The sequence below is a fragment of the Gobio gobio genome (assembly GCF_949357685.1).
Source record: "Gobio gobio genome assembly, chromosome: 12".
Classification (NCBI taxonomy): Eukaryota; Metazoa; Chordata; class Actinopteri; order Cypriniformes; family Gobionidae; genus Gobio; species Gobio gobio.
In genome coordinates, this window is record NC_137105.1 from 1,249,932 (window position 1) to 1,269,148 (window position 19,217).

At 39.1% G+C, this 19,217-nt stretch overlaps 2 protein-coding genes across 11 annotated transcripts in view; both read left to right on the forward strand.

Moving 5' to 3' along the window:
• prpf39 (PRP39 pre-mRNA processing factor 39 homolog (yeast)) overlaps positions 1-8,857 on the forward strand; it is a 49,157-nt gene extending 40,300 nt beyond the window's left edge. For 2 of the 10 annotated variants that reach the window (XM_079831589.1, XM_079831594.1), the window contains exons 13-15: positions 5,472-5,589; positions 6,727-6,775; positions 8,445-8,844. In XM_079831589.1, coding sequence (XP_079687715.1) covers positions 5,472-5,589; positions 6,727-6,775; positions 8,445-8,461 — 184 coding nt within the window. In that variant the 3' untranslated portion in view covers positions 8,462-8,844. Of the gene's footprint in view, positions 1-5,471; positions 5,590-6,723; positions 7,160-8,444 lie in introns of those variants that run through there. The other 8 variants (XM_079831585.1, XM_079831590.1, XM_079831587.1 and 5 more) reach the window with 6 other exon arrangements.
• A 155-nt stretch (positions 8,858-9,012) lies between these two features.
• Positions 9,013-14,374, forward strand: faua (FAU ubiquitin like and ribosomal protein S30 fusion a). Its single transcript, XM_079830311.1, has 5 exons — positions 9,013-9,074; positions 11,249-11,331; positions 11,431-11,575; positions 13,921-13,976; positions 14,064-14,374. Exons 1-5 carry the CDS (start codon positions 9,023-9,025, stop codon positions 14,187-14,189), a joined length of 462 nt encoding a protein of 153 aa, XP_079686437.1. The 5' UTR covers positions 9,013-9,022; the 3' UTR covers positions 14,190-14,374.
• The last annotated feature ends 4,843 nt before the right edge of the window (positions 14,375-19,217 follow it).

A 19,217-nucleotide genomic window follows, 5' to 3' on the forward strand; every position in this document is an offset into this window, starting at 1 on the left:
AAAAATATTTGTTTTATTTAACATTTAATTATTGGAGGTTTGCATAGTACTCTGATTTTGCATTTGACTGATTTTATTCATTTTGAGGAGAACAGAATCTTTATTGTGCAAGTGAGATAAATATGCTCACATTTAGTCTAGAACTACAATAACCATCATGTTCACACACACACACACACACACACACACACACACACCTCTGCACTTATTTTTCACAACATGGGGACAGGAGAGCTGTCAGTCAAACTAATGTGAAAAAGTAACTTGCGTTACTTTTTTGAAAAAGTAACTCGGAAATTTTGTTGTAAATTTGAAAAGTAATGCGTTACTCAACTAGTTACTTGAAAAAGTAATATTACGTATTATCCGGTCCGCTAACGTGTCATTTCTCCAACACTTCGTGGACTGTGCAGACTTGCTTGATTTATGTTAGTTACGTGTATTTACGCACGAGGTACTTTGTGTTGTGCGTTGCCATGACGTTCATGCGCACAAAACTACTACGATGGTTCCTCAACGCTTCAGACACACCGTGAAACATTGCAAAAATAGGCTGAAACCTGATGCTTGGAAAATTAGTTTCCATTTATTTGAGTGTGTCCCAGAGTAAGTCGTTGAATTAAAGTTACCCGAGGTGTGGTCCTATAACAAAGTTCCCGGTTTGAAAGCCCCTATTACTGTACCATGCATATACAAATATTAAAAAAATTATTTGCAGAAGAAACCAGACTAGGGCTGGGCGATAAAACGATAACGATATGTATCGCGATAGACACATACTCGACATCAATAAAAAATGCGTTCGATAAAACGTTCAATTTTTTTTCTTCTTCGGAAGAAACCAGAGGTTGCGAAGCAAGTTTGGTTGCATGAACAAAGGCACTCGCTCTCTGGTAACCAGACTAACAGCCAATCAGGTAACTGTATCAGGTTTGGTTGCGCCATATCGTGTCTCGTGTTGGATTCATTCTTCAGGAACAGAACCGGCTGGAGTGATGAGTGGAGAATGAGCGCCGCAGCGAGCGAGGAAATTGTTGATAACACAGGAAAACTAGTCGGCTCGCCAGTGTGGCAGTTTTTTGGATTGTATAAGTGTGACCGTAGTCAGAGTAATGTCGTCCGCAAATTATGCAAGAACATCGTCCCAACCAAAACTGGCCACACCACACACTTGCTTCTCCAGCCTTGTTTATACTCTCGTCTGGCTCCTCCAATGACAGCGCCTCGTTCGTTTGGGGGCGTGTTTATACTCGACGCGCTCGCCGTTGTGCTATTCTTGACTTTGGCTGAATCCAAAATCGCCCCCTAAACCCTCAATCACTCTCCCCTACTTTAGTCCACTAATACAGTTCACTTGAAGGAGTGAAGGAAAACGAGTGAGCGAAGTCGGACAGTGTTCATCAGCTGTACACTCGTTATTGCGGTGCATTGTGGGATAGAATGAGGGCACTCAATAACGTCCACTATGTTTTCGGACACCACTACAGACGGCTGTCCCCACAGATAGTGCCCTATGTAGGGTATAGGGGGCTCAGATAGTGCCCTATGTAGGGTATAGGGGGCTCAGATAGTGCCCTATGTAGGGTATAGGGGGCTCAGATAGTGCCCTATGTAGGGTATAGGGGGCTCAGATAGTGCCCTATGTAGGGTATAGGGGCTCAGATAGTGCCCTTTGTAGGGTATAGGGGCTCAGATAGTGCCCTATGTAGGGTATAGGGGCTCAGATAGTGCCCTATGTAGGGTATAGGGGCTCAGATAGTGCCCTATGTAGGGTATAGGGGCTCAGATAGTGCAGAGGGGCTCAGATAGTGCCCTATGTAGGGTATAGGGGGCTCAGATAGTGCCCTATGTAGGGTAGAGGGGCTCAGATAGTGCCCTATGTAGGGTATAGGGGGCGATTTCAGATTCAGCCTTTGAATCTACATGGAGAGGTGATGTTACTCTGCATCAGTGCCTTATGACAAAGCATATAAACGCTAAAGAAATAACAGAGGCACTGCACCCTAATGTGTGAAGTGTTCATTGTGATTTTAGACTTGTGTTTATATTTTAATTATTTGAGTGTTTCCATGGTTTGTAATGACATTTGTACAACACCACTACAAATAGGTCATAAAAATATCAATAATTATCGATATCAACCGAAATGAAACGTACACTCACCTAAAGGATTATTAGGAACACCTGTTCAATTTCTCATGAATGCAATTATCTAATCAACCAATCACATGGCAGTGTCTTCAGTGCATTTAGGGGTGTGGTCCTGGTCAAGACAATCTCCTGAACTCCACACTGAATGTCGGAATGGGAAAGAAAGGAGATTTAAGCCATTTTGAGCGTGGCATGGTTGTTGGTGCCAGACGGGCCGGTCTGAGTATTTCACAATCTGCTCAGTTACTGGGATTTTCACACACAACCATTTCTAGGGTTTACAAAGAATGGTGTGAAAAGGGAAAAGCATCCAGTCTGCGGCAGTCCTGTGGGAGAAAATGCCTTGTTGATGCTAGAGGTCAGAGGTCATGGGCCGACTGATTCAAGCTGATAGAAGAGCAACTTTGACTGAAATAACCACTCGTTACAACCGAGGTCTGCAGCAAAGCATTTGTGAAGCCACAACACACACAACCTTGAGGCGGATGGGCTACAACAGCAGAAGACCCCACCGGGTACCACTCATCTCCACTACAAAGAGGAAAAAGAGGCGACAATTGGACAGTTGAAGACTGGAAAAATGTTGCCTGGTCTGATGAGTCTGGATTTCTGTTGAGACATTCAGATGGTAGAGTCAGAATTTGTCGTAAACAGAATGAGAACATGGATCCATCATGCCTTGTTCCCACTGTGCAGGCTGGTGGTGGTGGTGTAATGGTGTGGGGGATGTTTTCTTGGCACACTTTAGGCCCCTTAGTGCCAATTGGGCATGGTTTAAATGCCACGGCCTACCTGAGCATTTTTTCTGCCCATGTCCATCCCTTTTCAAGATTCAAGATTCAAGATTCAAGAGTTTTATTTGTCACATACACAGTTATATACACAATATACAACTGGCAGTGAAATGTAAACAGGTCCGCTCCATGGACAGTGCAAATAACAGTTACAAGAAATTAAAATGGAAATAGAATAAAATTAGAATAAAAAGTATTAACATAAGTAGGATTATAAATAAATCAAGTAAAGATAAAAATGGAAATAAGATAAAATAAAAATATAAAAAATATGTGGATATGATAAGTGAGATAAACTGTAGACTTAAAAATAAGTGGTTAACATAAAATATATATATATGTATATATAAAGAAGTATAATGTGCAAGGTATTGATGAGCACCATGTCCCCATCCTCTGATGGCTACTTCCAGCAGGATAATGCACCGTCACAAAGCTCCAATCATTTCAAACTGGTTTCTTGAACAGGGCAATGAGTTCACTGGACTAAAATGGCCCCACAGTCTCCAGATCTCAACCCAATAGAGCATCTTTGGGATGTGGTGGAACGGGAGCTTCGTGCCCTGGATGTGCATCCCACAAATCTCCATCAACTGCAGATGCTCTCCTATCAATATGGCCAACATTTCTAAAGAATGCTTTCAGCAGCTTGTTGAGTCAATGCCACGTAGAATTAAGGCAGTTCTGAAGGAGAAAGGGGGTCAAACACAGTATTAGTGTGTGTTCCTAATAATCCTTTAGGTGAGTGTATATCGTGATAGTTTTCAGCCATATCGCCCAGCCCTAAACCAGACCAACAGTTGATATTTGAGGATGATACAGAAAAGCTATACAAGTTTTTCAGGAAGAGTTTTCAGCTTCTTTTTTATGTAAAATATGGCCTGCGGTCGCTTCAAACAATGCTATAGAGCTATTCAAAACATTCACTGTAAAATGTGATAATCGTATTTAATTATCGCAATTACAGTTTCAAGGGAATAATCGACAATTATGATATAATCATAATCGTGCAGCGATGACGAGACGACTGAGAGTATCAACTAAAGACTTTACTAACATCTCTTTATATTTGTAGAAAAAAGAGACTGTATTATACACTTTCATGCTTGTGGTTGCCAGACGTCAAGCGTAAAAATCCATGGTGACGCGTCATTGCTTGTCACGTGACACAGCGGTGAATGAATGATGATCTGCTTTTGTCATTTTTTTCCTTTTTTATTCAGAATATTCACAAATGTGTTAGCTATGGCATGAAATATCTGATATTCCGATTGTCAAATACATGCGAGTGGAAGAATATTGTTGTTTAAACACCTTTATAGCGATGGCGTTAGTTGAGCTGAATGCGCAGTTCAGAGAATCGTATCTGTTGGATTTACAACCTCTGTTTACAACACGTGAATTCCTCCACTTCTCCCGAAATACTTAAAAGTAAGTGGCTGGTGAACTGGGAATAGAGTAAACATTGAAGTTACTTACACAATGTGTATCTGATATGAATAAAACGTGTCGAATTATAATGGAAAGGATTATTATTACCTCTTCCATAGACATCAGTGTGTATTTTACAAACACTAAATGTATTGTTTTTTTAGTACTTATGTGAATTGATGTGTTTGAAACCTAAAATAAACAGTATGTGGTTGAAAACAGTGAAAAGTTGTGCTATATGACAGCTCTGAGCGCGCCTGTCTCTGGCTAAATTCAACATTTGATCATGTGATGCTCTTGATCATCCGCTCCAGGACCAGCCTAGACTGATTACACCTGTGTGTAAGGCTTAAAAACAATACATTTTCTGACAAATCTTTGAATTGTAGGCTTAAATCAAACACATTTTAATTCAGATTCTGGTTTTCACCGAACACGTAGTCATATCGTATTGTATCGATATCGAGATATCTGGCATGAAAATCGAGATATGAAATTTTGTCCATATCGTTCAGCCCTAGTAAATAATTACAATTTTAGAGGTGAACTGTCCCTTTAAGGACGGTGTGTTCACTATAGACTGCGCCGCTGTCAATTAAAGACCTGCGCTCATCTAATATACACACACACACGATTTTACTTTCACTTTAGACATAACCGACTGCTTATGTTTGTGTTGTGTGTATTTGACAGTATTAGCGCAGTAAGACGCTACTCAGTCCAGTAATCACGTGTTTGACAAGCGTTTAGTGCGCCGCACATGTTAAACCGCGCACACGCCGGCAAGTCTTAAAAACGCATGCAAATAATGAACTTTGGTGATTGTGAATAACTATAGTGTGCCGTGAGTATAACTCCACCACTAACCTGTGATGTGAATGTATGTCGTTGTTCAGTATTGGGATGGAGGCAAATGATAGAATTTGTAGAAAAATAATTAATTAAATGCAAAACCGCAATTCACAGGCGCGTATTGAACAGTGAAGGCCGTACCGAACGGTTCAAGATTATATTGAGAATTATGGCATCCCTAATATATATATATATTTCAATATTCTGAAGGTTTGTTCATATATCACTTTGTCTGGTGTGCAGGTCAGAGGAGCCGGACTCAAAGAGACAGCGGACAGACGACCAATCAGCAGCCTCGGGTCAGATGATGCAGGACATGCAGGCCAACAACGCAGGATACAACTATAACAACTGGTATCAGGTCAGTTTGTGACAGTGTTTCTGCTCCAGATGCCTGAAAGGGTTAGTTCACCCAAAAATGTAAATTGTGTCATTAATGACTGAGCCTCATGTGGTTGGACACCCGTCAGACCTCCGTTCATCTTCAGACACAAATGAAGATATTTTAGTGTAAATCTGATGCTCTGAAAGGCCTCCATTGGCTCAACTTTACACTCTCAAGACCCTTAAAAGACACTAAAGACTAAAGTTACAAAGTCCATCTCACTACAGCGGCTCTACAATAACTTTATGAAGACGAGAATAGTTTCTGTGCGCAAAAAAACCCTAAATAACGACTTATATAGTGATGACGATTTCAAAACACGTCATCATGAAGCTTCAGAGCGTTATGAATCAGTGAGTCGATTCAGCGGATTGGAGCGGTATGAATCAGTGAGTCGATTCAGCGGTTCAGAGCGGTATGAATCAGTGAGTCGATTCAGCGGTTCAGAGCGGTATGAATCAGTGAGTCGATTCATGATTTGGATCGCGTGTCAAACCGCCAAACTGCTGAAATTTGGCGATCCAAACTGCTGAATCGACTCACTGATTCATAACGCTCCGAACCGCTGAATCGACTCTCTGATTCATAATGCTCTGAACTGCTGAATCGACTCACTGATTCATAACGCTCCGAACCGTTGAATCGACTCCCTGATTCATAACGCTCCAAACCGCTGAATCGACTCACTGATTCATAACGCTCCAAACCGCTGAATCGACTCAGTGATTCATAACGCTTCGAAGCTTCATGAGGCCGTGTTTTGAAATCGGTCATCTCTATAGAAGTCGTTATTTAGGGTTTTTTGCGCACAGAAACTATTCTCGTCTTCATAAAGTTATTGTAGAGCCGCTGTAGTGAGATGGACTTTGTAACTTTAGTCTTTAGTGTCTTTTAAGGGTCTTGAGAGTGTAAAGTTGAGCCAATGGAGGCCTTTCAGAGCATCAGATTTACACTAAAATATCTTCATTTGTGTCTGAAGATGAACGGAGGTCTGACGGGTGTCCAACCACATGAGGCTCAGTCATTAATCACACAATTTACAGTTTTGGCTGAACTAACCCTTTAACATGTGTCCTGATGTTCGCTCACAGCTGTGTTTCTCTCTTCCAGCAGTATAACTCGTGGGGAGGTCAGAATTCCTGGGGTCAGTATGGTCAATACGGTCAGTATAACCAATACTACCCACCGCCGCCCACATAACTGACCACAGCGGCCGTTTCCTGCCATCTTTTTACCTGCTCGTACAGCGTCAACATTCATACCGTCTCCGATCAGACATTGTGTGTTTTCTTTTGTTGAAAAAGGAGCTTCCCCCCCCCCTCTGTCTAAGTGCAAGTGAGTTTTTAATGAAGCTTGATTGGTTTAGTGCTTTTGGAGGTTTAGTTGTGTTTCGGTGAGCGATTTACACTTGTGTGGAAGGAGTTGAGAACCCAACGCTTACATCACCTCTGCTCTCCTCAATGTGATCCTGTTTTCAGAGATAAACGTGACACGAAGACGATTTTTTATTTTGACTTTGTTTCATAATAAAGAGATTGACATCCTACACGCCTGAATGTGATTCATTTACTCCTGCGGCTGTTTGAATGTTTATATCTATACTATAAATGTGCTATTTGCATTTTGTTTGTATTCTATATTAGGGCTGTCAAGATTAATCGCATCCAAAATAAGTTTGTGTTTACATAATATATGTGTGTACTCTGTTAATTATTATTTATATAGAAATACACACACATTCATGTATATAAGAAATATGTGCATGTATATACATTTATATAATCTATAATCTATTAATAAATGTTTTTTATATAAAAATATTTTTTTCTTAAATATATACATGCTTGTGTGTATTTATATATAAATAATAATTAACAGAGTACACACACATTATGTAAACACACACTTTTATTTTGGATGCGATTAATCTTTTGACAGCCCTAATTCTATAGCATCTGAGATGAATATTATAATTTGAAAACTGTTAATCTGAAATCGGTGGATAAAAGCAAAGTCATCGGCGGCCATCTTTGAAACACAAGTTCATCTCTTGCATACAATTCTCCAAAGCTCTTTACCAAGCTCACAAGTAAATGTCATATTTTAAGTCCCCAGTGAAATCTGTCAATAAAAATTGTCTCTAAATGCTTATATAATGAGTTTTTCTCAGGCTGGTGCCGATAACGCGCAGTCATAAGCGCGCGTCTCGGAACACTGACGGAGTTTCCAACGACATTGTTCACGTCAGCGCCATCTTTGAATTTAAGCGCGAATGAGGCGAGTCTGGGTATACGTCCATCTCCTCAGTGGGTTAAACTGTTATTTAAGGTGTTTTGGGGTTATTTCTGCGACGAAACAAAGCAAGAATATCCTTACAGGAACTGTCAGTTGTGGAAAATAAGTGATCTAGGATCATTTTACCTCGAATGCCGTTGAAAACACGGTAAGTCTGTCTCGCGGTCATGGCGCTGCGCTGAATAAGGTCTATCGATTGCCGCCTTTATTCCGCCATTTTGCGCGTTGCACTTTCTAGTCTATTTTACAAGATAAAACCTTGTTTGCTTATTGCTCGTCTTGAGATTTTATATCAAATATACATAATCTTAACTAATTTCAGAACATAGTAACGCAATATCGAGGATTAAACCTGCAGAAGTTAAAAATAATTGACTTAAAGGTTTAATTTTGATATATTTAGTCCTGAATTAGGACTTATTTTACCCTATTTATTTGTGTACTTATTAAATTCAGGCTGGTTTTGTTTACCATCGGCCTTTTAAAGATGTGTGTCAAACTAAAAGTCTTAAAAGATCATTTTTCTTCTTTCCCAGAGAACGTGAGCTCATGAAAAACAGATGATTTCTGTGGTTTTCCCAGCATCTTCTCAACAGATCATCTTACCATCGAGGACTCGAACATTCACTGATGCTCGAAACGCACATGATCATTTTATTATTCACTTTTTGAAATATATACTCAGCTAACTGAAGGTTCTCTCAAGGTTCTTCCAGTAACGTTATTATAACGTTTGTTCATTAATAATGTTCTCATCTGTTCTTCATTCAACACATTTTTACACATATTAAGTTGCATACATTTAGGCTACACGTTTTTCTTTTTCTCCAGCACTTTTTTGTTTATAATTTGTTGGTTTGTGTATAATTAAAACTCATAACATGTAGGAAATGTGATTTGGACGGTTTCCTAATAAATAAAAAAAAGAACAATTTCATAATATTGTTTTATTTTTGTTGTTGTTGCTTCTCTTTTCTCTATTTTATTTTTGTATGCATAATGTTCAGCATCTGCATTTGAGCGAATGTGCACGTATGTTAATATTTATTCAAACGACACTGAATACGTCACGATCACGTGGGCAGCGCTCTTCCCAGAGTTCTTTGCGCCGCACATGCGCACTTTCCTTTTCTCGTCCGGTTGTGGAACGACTAGCATCATCCAATGTAAGGCCTAGCAATCAAATCACTTATTTATCGCGTGTATCGTCTTTAATGTGCGTTATTGTGGCATGTATTGTTTGTATAAGCGTTATCGTCTTGTATGTTCAAACCCCGAGCCGAAATCTGTCGTTTTAAGCCGTTTTTGAGCGTTTATGTTCTCCTCGTGTTTCACACGGCGCTCGCGCACGAGACTCACACGGGCACGAGTTTAACTCAAATATCTGCTTTTTCTGTTATTAAACATATGAGACGAATCGATTAAGTCGCATATCTGTAAGCAGATGACCAACAGTTACAGTAACTTTGAGAAAATGCAGAAATATGAATATCTTGAGATCATGTCCGCGCTTAATCCGTTAAAAACTCCAGAACTTATTTGATTTCAGGAAAATAAAACCTAACGTTATTTAAGACTATTAAGGTAGTGTGTGTGTGTGTATATATATATATACACAGTGTTACATACATATATATATATATATATATATATATATATATATATATATATATATATATATATGTATATATGTATGTATATATATATATATGTATGTATATATATAAAAAGACCAGTAATTCTTTAAATACAAAAATGTAATTACGTTAAAGGTGCAATATGTAAGTTTTTCGGACTCAAATATCCATAAGCCACTAGATCAGTGTTATATATTAGTGGATTAGGTAACACTTTAGAATAATGGTCATTAGTTAATGTATTAACTAACCATGAGCAGTTCATTTGTTACTGTATTTGTTCATCTTTGTTAACGTTAGTTATAATATAAATCCAGCGGTTTATGGTTTGTTCATGTTAGTTCACAGTGCATTAACTAATGTTAACAAGATTTTAATAAAGCATTAGTAAATGTTGAAATTAACATTAACAAAGATAAATAAACGCTCCATAAGTGCAGTTCATTATTAGTTCATGTTAACTAATGTAGTAAACTAATGTTAACTAATGACCATTATTCTAAAGTGTTAACGTGCATTATCCCAAATGTGTCCGCGAATGTTTAAATCATGTGTGTGTGTGTGTGTGCGCCGCCCATCAGTGACATCATCCCCGCGTGTTATTGTGCGGTAACCATGGCAACACTAGCGGCGCTTTAATATCTGCTGTGTTTTATTAGCCACTGTTTGGATCATTGATGGACAGAAACTCCTCATTGTTCTCCAGCTCAACACAGTTAGTCTGATTGTGTAAATCTGCTGTTGTAGATTTACCCAGAATGCCATGTTTTACCGCCTCATATGATCTCGCTCACTGCAGTGTGAACAAGCGTCTCATAGTAGCGCAAGAGTAGCATTACAACATCACTTTAACACACACACACGTGTGTGAGAGGATCAAACGCACACACACGCATGAGCGGAAGAAGCAGCGGCAGAATAAAAGCTCCGCCCACTCACGAGTCGAGTAATTACACACTGTACCTTTAATAATAGTGCGCTATTAAATGTGCATGTTTTCAGTAAATTTAGTTTTCTTTGTTTTAGTTTTTCAGAATTACATTTTAAGTACCAAAAAGGATTGATAGTAGTAACAAAAATAAACAATATTTGTAACTAATAGTGCGCTATAATTATAAATTTTTTTCTCAATTTTCCATTGATTTTTCATGATTCAGTTTTAATGGCTTGACTAGGGCTACTCGATTATGGCAAAAATCATAATCACGGTTATTGGTGGGCGATATGATTGATGTCCTTTATGATGCGAGTTATTTTCAACGAAATGTCGCAATTATTGAATTATATCGGAAGCGCTCGCGGCAGAATAAAAGCTCCGCCCACTCAAGAGTCAAGACACGCCTCTGAGTCGAATAAGCGAATTAGTAATGTTGGTCTGATCTGATCTGGTGTGTGTGTGTGTGTGTTCTGATCTTGTGTGTGTGTGTGTTGGTTTGATCTGGTGTGTGTGTGTGTGTGTTTTTCTGATCGTGTGTGTGTGTGTTGGTTTGGTCTGATCTGGTGTGTGTGTGTTGTTCTGATCTTGTGTGTGTGTGTGTGTGTTGGTTTGATCTGGTGTGTGTGTGTGTTGGTTTGGTCTGATCTGGTGTGTGTGTGTGTGTTCTGATCTGGTGTGTGTGTGTGTTCTGATCTGGTGTGTGTGTGTGTTCTGATCTGGTGTGTGTGTGTTGTTCTGATCTGGTGTGTGTGTGTGTGTGTTTCAGCGCTCATCATGCAGCTGTTCCTGCGCGCTCAGTCTCTGCACACGCTCCAGGTGTCCGGACACGAGACGGTCCATGACATTAAGGTGAGGAGAACCGCCAGCGTGTTCACATGCGTGTGCTGAGAGGATGGCGTGTGCTCATGCTGTGTGTGTGTGTGTGTGTGTGTGTGTGTGTGTGTCCAGGCTCATGTCCAGGCTCTGGAGGGTGTGTGTGTGGAGGAGCAGGTGCTGCTGCTGGCCGGAGTCCCTCTGGAGGACCAACACTCCCTGATGACCTGTGGGGTCACTGAGCTCTGCACACTGGAGCTGACCACCAGACTGCTGGGAGGTACACACACACACACACACACACACACACACACTGGAGCTGACCACCAGACTGCTGGGAGGTACACACACACACACACACACACACACACACACTGGAGCTGACCACCAGACTGCTGGGAGGTACACACACACACACACACACACTGGAGCTGACCACCAGACTGCTGGGAGGTACACACACACACACACACACACACACTCACACACACACACACACACACACTCACACACACACACACTCACACACACACTGGAGCTGACCACCAGACTGCTGGGAGGTACACTCACACACACACACACACACACACACACACACACACACACACACTGGAGCTGACCACCAGACTGCTGGGAGGTACACACACACACACACACTCACACACACACACACACACACACACACACTCACACACACACACACACACACACACACTCACACACACTCACACACACACACACACACTGGAGCTGACCACCAGACTGCTGGGAGGTACACACACACACACACACTCACACACACACACACACACACACACACACACACACTCACACACACACACACACACACTCACACACACTCACACACACACACACACACTGGAGCTGACCACCAGACTGCTGGGAGGTACACACACACACACACACACACTGGAGCTGACCACCAGACTGCTGGGAGATACACACACACACACACACACACACACACACACTCAATCACATTCACACTCACACAATCACAATCACACTCAAACACACGCACACACGCTCTCTCTCACACACACACACACACACTCAGACATACACACACACACACACACACTAGGGCTGTGCAATTAATCGAATTTCGATTTCGATTTTGCCTCCCAACGATCACCAAAATAGTACAATCGAGAAAAAAACGATTATTTTGTCTTGCGTTCTGAATGAAACACGCACGCGCTCATCCGCCCCTCCTGAAGCAAATCTCTCTCAGGTCGTGACTCGTGTGCATATCATCCGCTGGAATTTAAAAACTCTGCGCGAGTAAAGATGGCAGAAGGAGGGCAGTTACAGCAGCGTTTGGTGAGCAAAAAAGGCAAAACCAACTCCGTTGTCTGGGAACAGTTTGGCTTCGAGGAATCAGACGACGAGCAGAAACATGCGACGTGCAAGATTTGCTACATGGTAGTGGCTGCAACGCAAGGGAACACCACAAATTTGTTTAACCACTTGAAAATTAAACAGAGTGACCTATGACAATCTAATAAAGAAACAAAAACTGACGAGAGCAGGGGAGCCGTGTAAACGTCCTTTTTTCCTTCATATTTCTCAAATAATTCTCTCTTTGTAAACTTTGTTCAATGCATGCGAGTGCTGCCGTATGTTTGAATATGACCAGTCGTTTTCACCGTCATCACCCGGGTTTAGTGCCAGAAGACGCGAATGAGAAGCCGCGCGCGCTGTGAGAAAATGTATCTCTGTGCGCTCATCCGAGAGCGCGCGCACGTCTCTCAGCGCGCAAATACTGAGTTCTCTTTCAAGTCTTGCTCTTAAACGGACAAACTCACACAAAACGCATGTCAACGTTCATCTTGATGAGTATCTTAGCAGACATAGTCTGAATATGCCTTGAGTGAACTTTATACAGTCGATAAAGACGACGCATATCCGATCCGGATTGAATAGCTTTTGTAAGTTTAATAGGATTAATCTTTAATTTATGCACTCAAATATGCAATGTTATTTTACATTTGAGACATTTCTGTACCTGAAAACTAATGTTAGGCATACCTGAAAAGCATATCTAGCCGAACCATATTGTTGATCTTATTTATTTGTGATTATCATTTTTACGTGAATACTTTTATACTTTGATTTGAATATATGTTATATTATTTATTTTAATAGTTCAAAAAGTACAACAAATGTTACAATTTCAATTGAATTGTTGAAAGGTGTATTTTTAATAAATACAACACATTCCCAAAGTCATGTGAAATAATCGTGTTACATAATCGTGATTTCAATATTGACCAAAATAATCGTGATTATGATTTTTTCCATAATCGAGCAGCCCTAACACACACACACACACACACAAAACACACGCTCTCTCTCTCTCTGTCTCACACACACACACACACACACACAAACACACACTCAGACATACACACACACAGACATACACACTCAAACACACGCACACACGCTCTCTCACACACACAGATTATCTTAATTTCTAATAGAAATGTTTCTGTATTAAATGATGTATTTGTCATTAGTGTTTCAGTGTAAGGTGTGTTGTATCGTACGGCGTTTTCACCTGTGGTGTGTGTGTGTGTGTGTGTGTGTGTGTGTGTTCAGGTAAAGTCCACGGATCTCTGGCTCGTGCCGGTAAAGTGAGAGGACAGACGCCCAAAGTGAGTGTTAGATCTGATGATGATGATTGTGTGTGTGTGATGATGTCACAGGAAGTGGAGAGGTGACGTCCGCTCTGTCGTCCTCAGGTGGACAAACAGGAGAAGAAGAAGAAGAAGACGGGCCGCGCCAAGCGCCGCATCCAGTACAACCGCCGCTTCGTCAACGTGGTGCCGACCTTCGGGAAGAAGAAGGGCCCGAACGCCAACTCCTAAACCCAGAGCTCAGCCAATAAAGAGCAGCTCCAGCGCAACCGGAGTCATGTGATCCTTTCAGGGGTTATTACACACTCACGTGGAGGAAAAGTGCTTATAAAGTCTAAAGATCAGATTCAACGGCTCTTAAAGCATTAGTTCACTTTTAAATAAACTTCTGCTGATAGTTTCCTCACCCCATGTCATCAGAGATGTCCATGTCTTTCTTTCTGCAGTCGAAAAGAAATGAAGGTTTTGGATGAAAACATTCCAGGGTTTTTCTCCATATAATGGACTTCAATGGGCTCCAAACGGGTCAGTTTCAGTGCAGCTTTAAACGACACCAGATGATGAATAAGGGTCTGATCTAGACAAACCATCAGTTTCTGAGAGAAACCCAGCAGTATTTATGATATTATTTTACCTCTTATCAGACGAGCGTGATCATCTCTGAGCTCAGACATAACTTCCGGAGAGTGAGGTCAAAATACGAGCCTGGTCATAGATATATCGATAGTAGATGCCTCATTCTACTGATCCGTGCAGGCGCTAATGAGGCATCTACTATCGATATATCTATGACCACGCTCGTATTTTGACCTCACTCGCCGGAAGTTATGTCTGAGCTCAGAGATGATCACGCTCGTCTGATAAGAGGTAAAATAATATCATAAATACTGCTGGGTTTCTCTCAGAAACTGATGGTTTGTCTAGATTGGCAGCAATATTTCCCCACTCAACGATTAACAAGATTAAAAAGAAATAGTCTGAGTTTTAGTTTGTACACTGAGTGGTTGTTAAGGTCTTGCTATGTGGTTGCTAGGGTACTCAGGGTGGTTACTAGGGTGTGGCTATGCGGTTGCTAGGGTACACTTGGTGTGGTGGCTATGGTGTTCTGGGTGGTTGCTACGCAGTTGCTAGGATATTCTGGGTGGTTGCTATGATAGAGATGGATAGAACTATTAAACTATTTTAACTTTTCAAACTATTTCAAGCTTTAAATTTCAAACTATTTTAAACTTTTCAAACTATTTCAAACTTTAAATTTCAAACTATTTTAAACTTTTCAAACTATTTCAAACTTTAAATTTCAAACTATTTTAAACTTTTCAAACTATTTTAAACTTTAAATTTCAAACTATTTTAAACTTTTCAAACTATTTCAAACTTTAAATTTCAAACTATTTTAAACTTTTCAAACTATTTCAAACTTTAAATTTCAAACTATTTTAAACTTTTCAAACTATTTTAAACTTTAAATTTCAAACTATTTTAAACATTTCAAACTATTTCAAACTTTAAATTTCAAACTATTTCAAACTTTAAATTTCAAACTATTTTAAACCTTTCAAACTATTTTAAACTTTTCAAACTATTTCAAACTTTAAATTTCAAACTATTTTAAACTTTAAATTTCAAACTATTTTAAACCTTTCAAACTATTTTAAACTTTTCAAACTATTTCAAGCTTTAAATTTCAAACTATTTTCAAATTTAAATTTCAAACTTTAAATTTCAAACTATTTTAAACCTTTCAAACTATTTCAAACTTTAAATTTCAAACTATTTTAAACTTTTCAAACTATTTCAAGCTTTAAATTTCAAACTATTTTAAAATTTAAATTTCAAAATATTTCCAACTTTAAATTTCAAACTATTTTAAAATTTAAATTTCAAAATATTTCAAACTTTAAATTTCAAACTATTTTAAACTTTAAATTTCAAACTATTTTAAACTTTAAATTTTAAACTATTGTAAACTTTAAATTTCAAACTATTGTAAACTTTTCAAACTTTCTGGTCCGGCTTTTTCAAGCCAACTTAAAGTTTGTCTCTGCAAACGTTTTAATCTATTACGATTAACAAAATTGAAACAATACACATTAATTTCCAGAGACGCAAACTAAACGACTGCGGACCATTTCACATTCCTCAGATTGAAATGCCATTTACGCTACAGCCAATCCGACACAACGCACAACCAAACATTAACACCGCAGTTTCAGCATCACTGTGTGTGTGTGTGTGTGTTTCCAGGATTTCTTCAGTAATATCATTTGAAAATGATTCATAAAACTCAAAATATTATTTTCACTAAAACATGGTAAAACTGGCAACTTTCATATTCAAGTGTCCGTGAAGGAACTTGTCATATACTAAAATAAATAAAGGCTATAATTTGCTAGTTAGTTCACATGCATTATTTTACACACGCAATAACAGTTTGAAATAATTAAGACTTTTTAAATATTTTTGAAAGAACGCTGAATTTATTTGATTAAAAATGCAGTATAAATACAATATTAAGAAATATTAATACAATTTCTAATAGCTGTTGTGAATATATAGTAAAGTGTGATTTATTCCTGTGATTTATCATCATTACTCCAGTCTTCAGTGTCACATGACCCTTCGCTGACCATTCTGTATTTTATGGTGTATTTTTCTTTTTAAACTTAAGGACCAATATAATCCATAAAATGACAGATGTCAAGCGCCTGAAAGGATAAACACTATAACCATAAACCCTCCACACCTGCACTACACACTAACCCTAGCATTGCTTTATATGGACGGATGATATGCTAGATATTGAACTTTAGTGAGGTTATATCACGGAGAAATAAAATGAGCGTCACGACGACAAACCTAAAGAAATTCACAGAAGAAACACTGAGGTAAAAAATCGACATGTTTAGTTTATGTCTAGTATAGGTTATAGTTAATAGTTAGATAATAGTCTATAGTTAAATAATATACCATTTGCGGAGTATTTTCACGAGTACAATGCTCCCGCAGCGCTATAGTGTGTGTGTGTTTATTCCGGGGAGTTGTAGTTCTTTCTTTCGCTAGTCCAACTGTAGTTCGCTGTATTATGACTACAAATGAGACCAACATGCATCTTAAATGGCAGCCAATCAGCTTTCGTGTTTTTGGCGCGAGTCTCTCTCGGATTGTACCACAGACGCATCAACCCGATTTTATTCTTCAGTTCTCCCGGTTTACTTTTTGGTCATATTTTAATTCCCACCTTAAACGATCATGTTATTAAAGCCAGATGGCATAGACACCACTGGACCAGCCTTTTCAAGATTCATACATTTTGTTTGTGTTATTGCCATGTGTGATTATTGTGCATCTAACATTATGACATGGTAAATGTGGCATCCTAATTAGGGAAAAAAAGCACATTTTTCACACATTTCTGGAAATTACCACAAGTTATTTTGATCTCACTAAAAATTATATGTAGCTATATATATATATATAATTTATTGTGTGCTATAGGTCTTAAATGTAATACATAATGGTCTTAAAAAGTCTTAAATTTGACTTGGTGAAACCTGCAGTTCATTCATGTAAGGCACTGTGTGTGTGTGTGTGTGTGAGAGTGTGAGAGAGAGAGAGAGAATGTGTGTGTGTGTGTGTGTGTGTGAGAGAGAATGTGTGTGTGTGTGTGTGTGTGTGTGTGTGTATAATAACTACACGTTAAAATATATCTGCAAGCAGCCATTATCGGGGCCAAACGCAAAGAAGAAGACAAGAGATGCCAAAATTGGCTGCCAGTGTCAGATCAACTGCAGCAATGAGCAATTAAAGACCTATTAAGGTGATTTAAGGGAAAATATTTGATAAATACAGTCAATAATAATGATTTAATGATTTATCACGTTCAACCAATAGGTGGCAGAGTTACGAAATTGATGTGGTGTGGTCAGAATAAGGGAACAATGACACATGCAAAGATTGGTGTCAATATATCAAAGCAGAGTGTCAATATAGTGTCAATATAGTGTCAATATAGTGTCAATATAGTGTTAATATAGTGTCAATATAGTGTCAATATAGTGTCAATATAGTGTCAATATAGTGTCAATATAGTGTCAATATAGTGTCAATATAGTGTCAATATAGTGTCAATATAGTGTTAATATAGTGTCAATATAGTGTCAATATGTTATTGCAGAGATATAGCCTCAAGAGGCCTTTATTATAAGTATGAACCACATGCGGTGCTGTTTTGAAACCTTTTAAGTATCTTAAAGGCATGGTGCTGATGACACAAACCAAGTTTCTTAATGATACACCGATTCATTTGTAAAGTATAGCATTTTATATCATAATTCTGCATTGTAGTCAATGGGAATTTTGTGCTTTGTTCTATTATAGCGCCACCAAGAGGCTCAATCCTACCATTTTTCTTATGTGTCCTCGGAGTGAGCCCATACATGTGTGTATCAATGTTAGTGAAAATATCTCATTTAGTTTTGGAGTTACAGACATTTATATGAAAAAACACATAAAAAATGACTGACACCTGACTTTGATTGGATTTTACTGCCTTACTATCAATATTTTAACATTTGGGCATTAGCGTTTCGCTATCGACCGATGTTTCTGAACTTCTGACGCTGGTTTCGTCTCGATCGGACTAGCGGTTTCGAAGATATCAGCTAACGTTTTATAAGCGCTAAATTACAACGCTGCACAAACCATACGCCGAAACCTGGCAAATCTGGTATCGTTGGACTCGGCAAGGATTCAGGAGACGAAAAAAGTTACTCCCATGAAAATAAGTCGACCACACCCAAAGTCATAAGCGTTTGAAAAAAAATATTCTCCACTAGGTGGCGCTGTTTCGAAACTTCTCAGGCTCCTTCAGGGCATCGTTCTGATGACCCAAACCGAGTTTCATAACAATCCGTTCATGTGTTCATAAAATACAGCATTTTAGCACATAATTCAAAATGGCCGACAGACAAAATGGCCGATATGGTAAAATTGGATATAAGACGACTCGGCATGTTGTCCCGAATCTGATTCATGAACCTGAATCTGATTTTTTGACAAACAGCTATTTTTCGGATCTCCGGACCAGTAGGAGGTGCCGCGCCGGAACGCTGCATGTTGCCTCAGGTCCTGCTTGTGATGATGTACCAGGTTTGGTTTGAACACGATAAAGCGTTGCGGAGATGTTGCCTTAAGTGTGTTTTTGCAACCGCTACGTAAAATTTGTTCACGTGTTTATCTTTTTTTTTGTCAGCACTG

What these genes read in the sequence shown, in the direction of transcription:
- faua (XM_079830311.1), top strand. Translation starts at nt 9,023, where the DNA reads ATGCGCACTTTCCTTTTCTCGTCCGGTTGTGGAACGACTAGCATCATC. An exon ending in GACCACCAGACTGCTGGGAG is followed by an intron (nt 11,576 to 13,920) that starts GTACACACACAC and finishes GTGTGTGTTCAG; the next exon opens with GTAAAGTCCACGGATCTCTG. An exon ending in TGAGAGGACAGACGCCCAAA is followed by an intron (nt 13,977 to 14,063) that starts GTGAGTGTTAGA and finishes TGTCGTCCTCAG; the next exon opens with GTGGACAAACAGGAGAAGAA.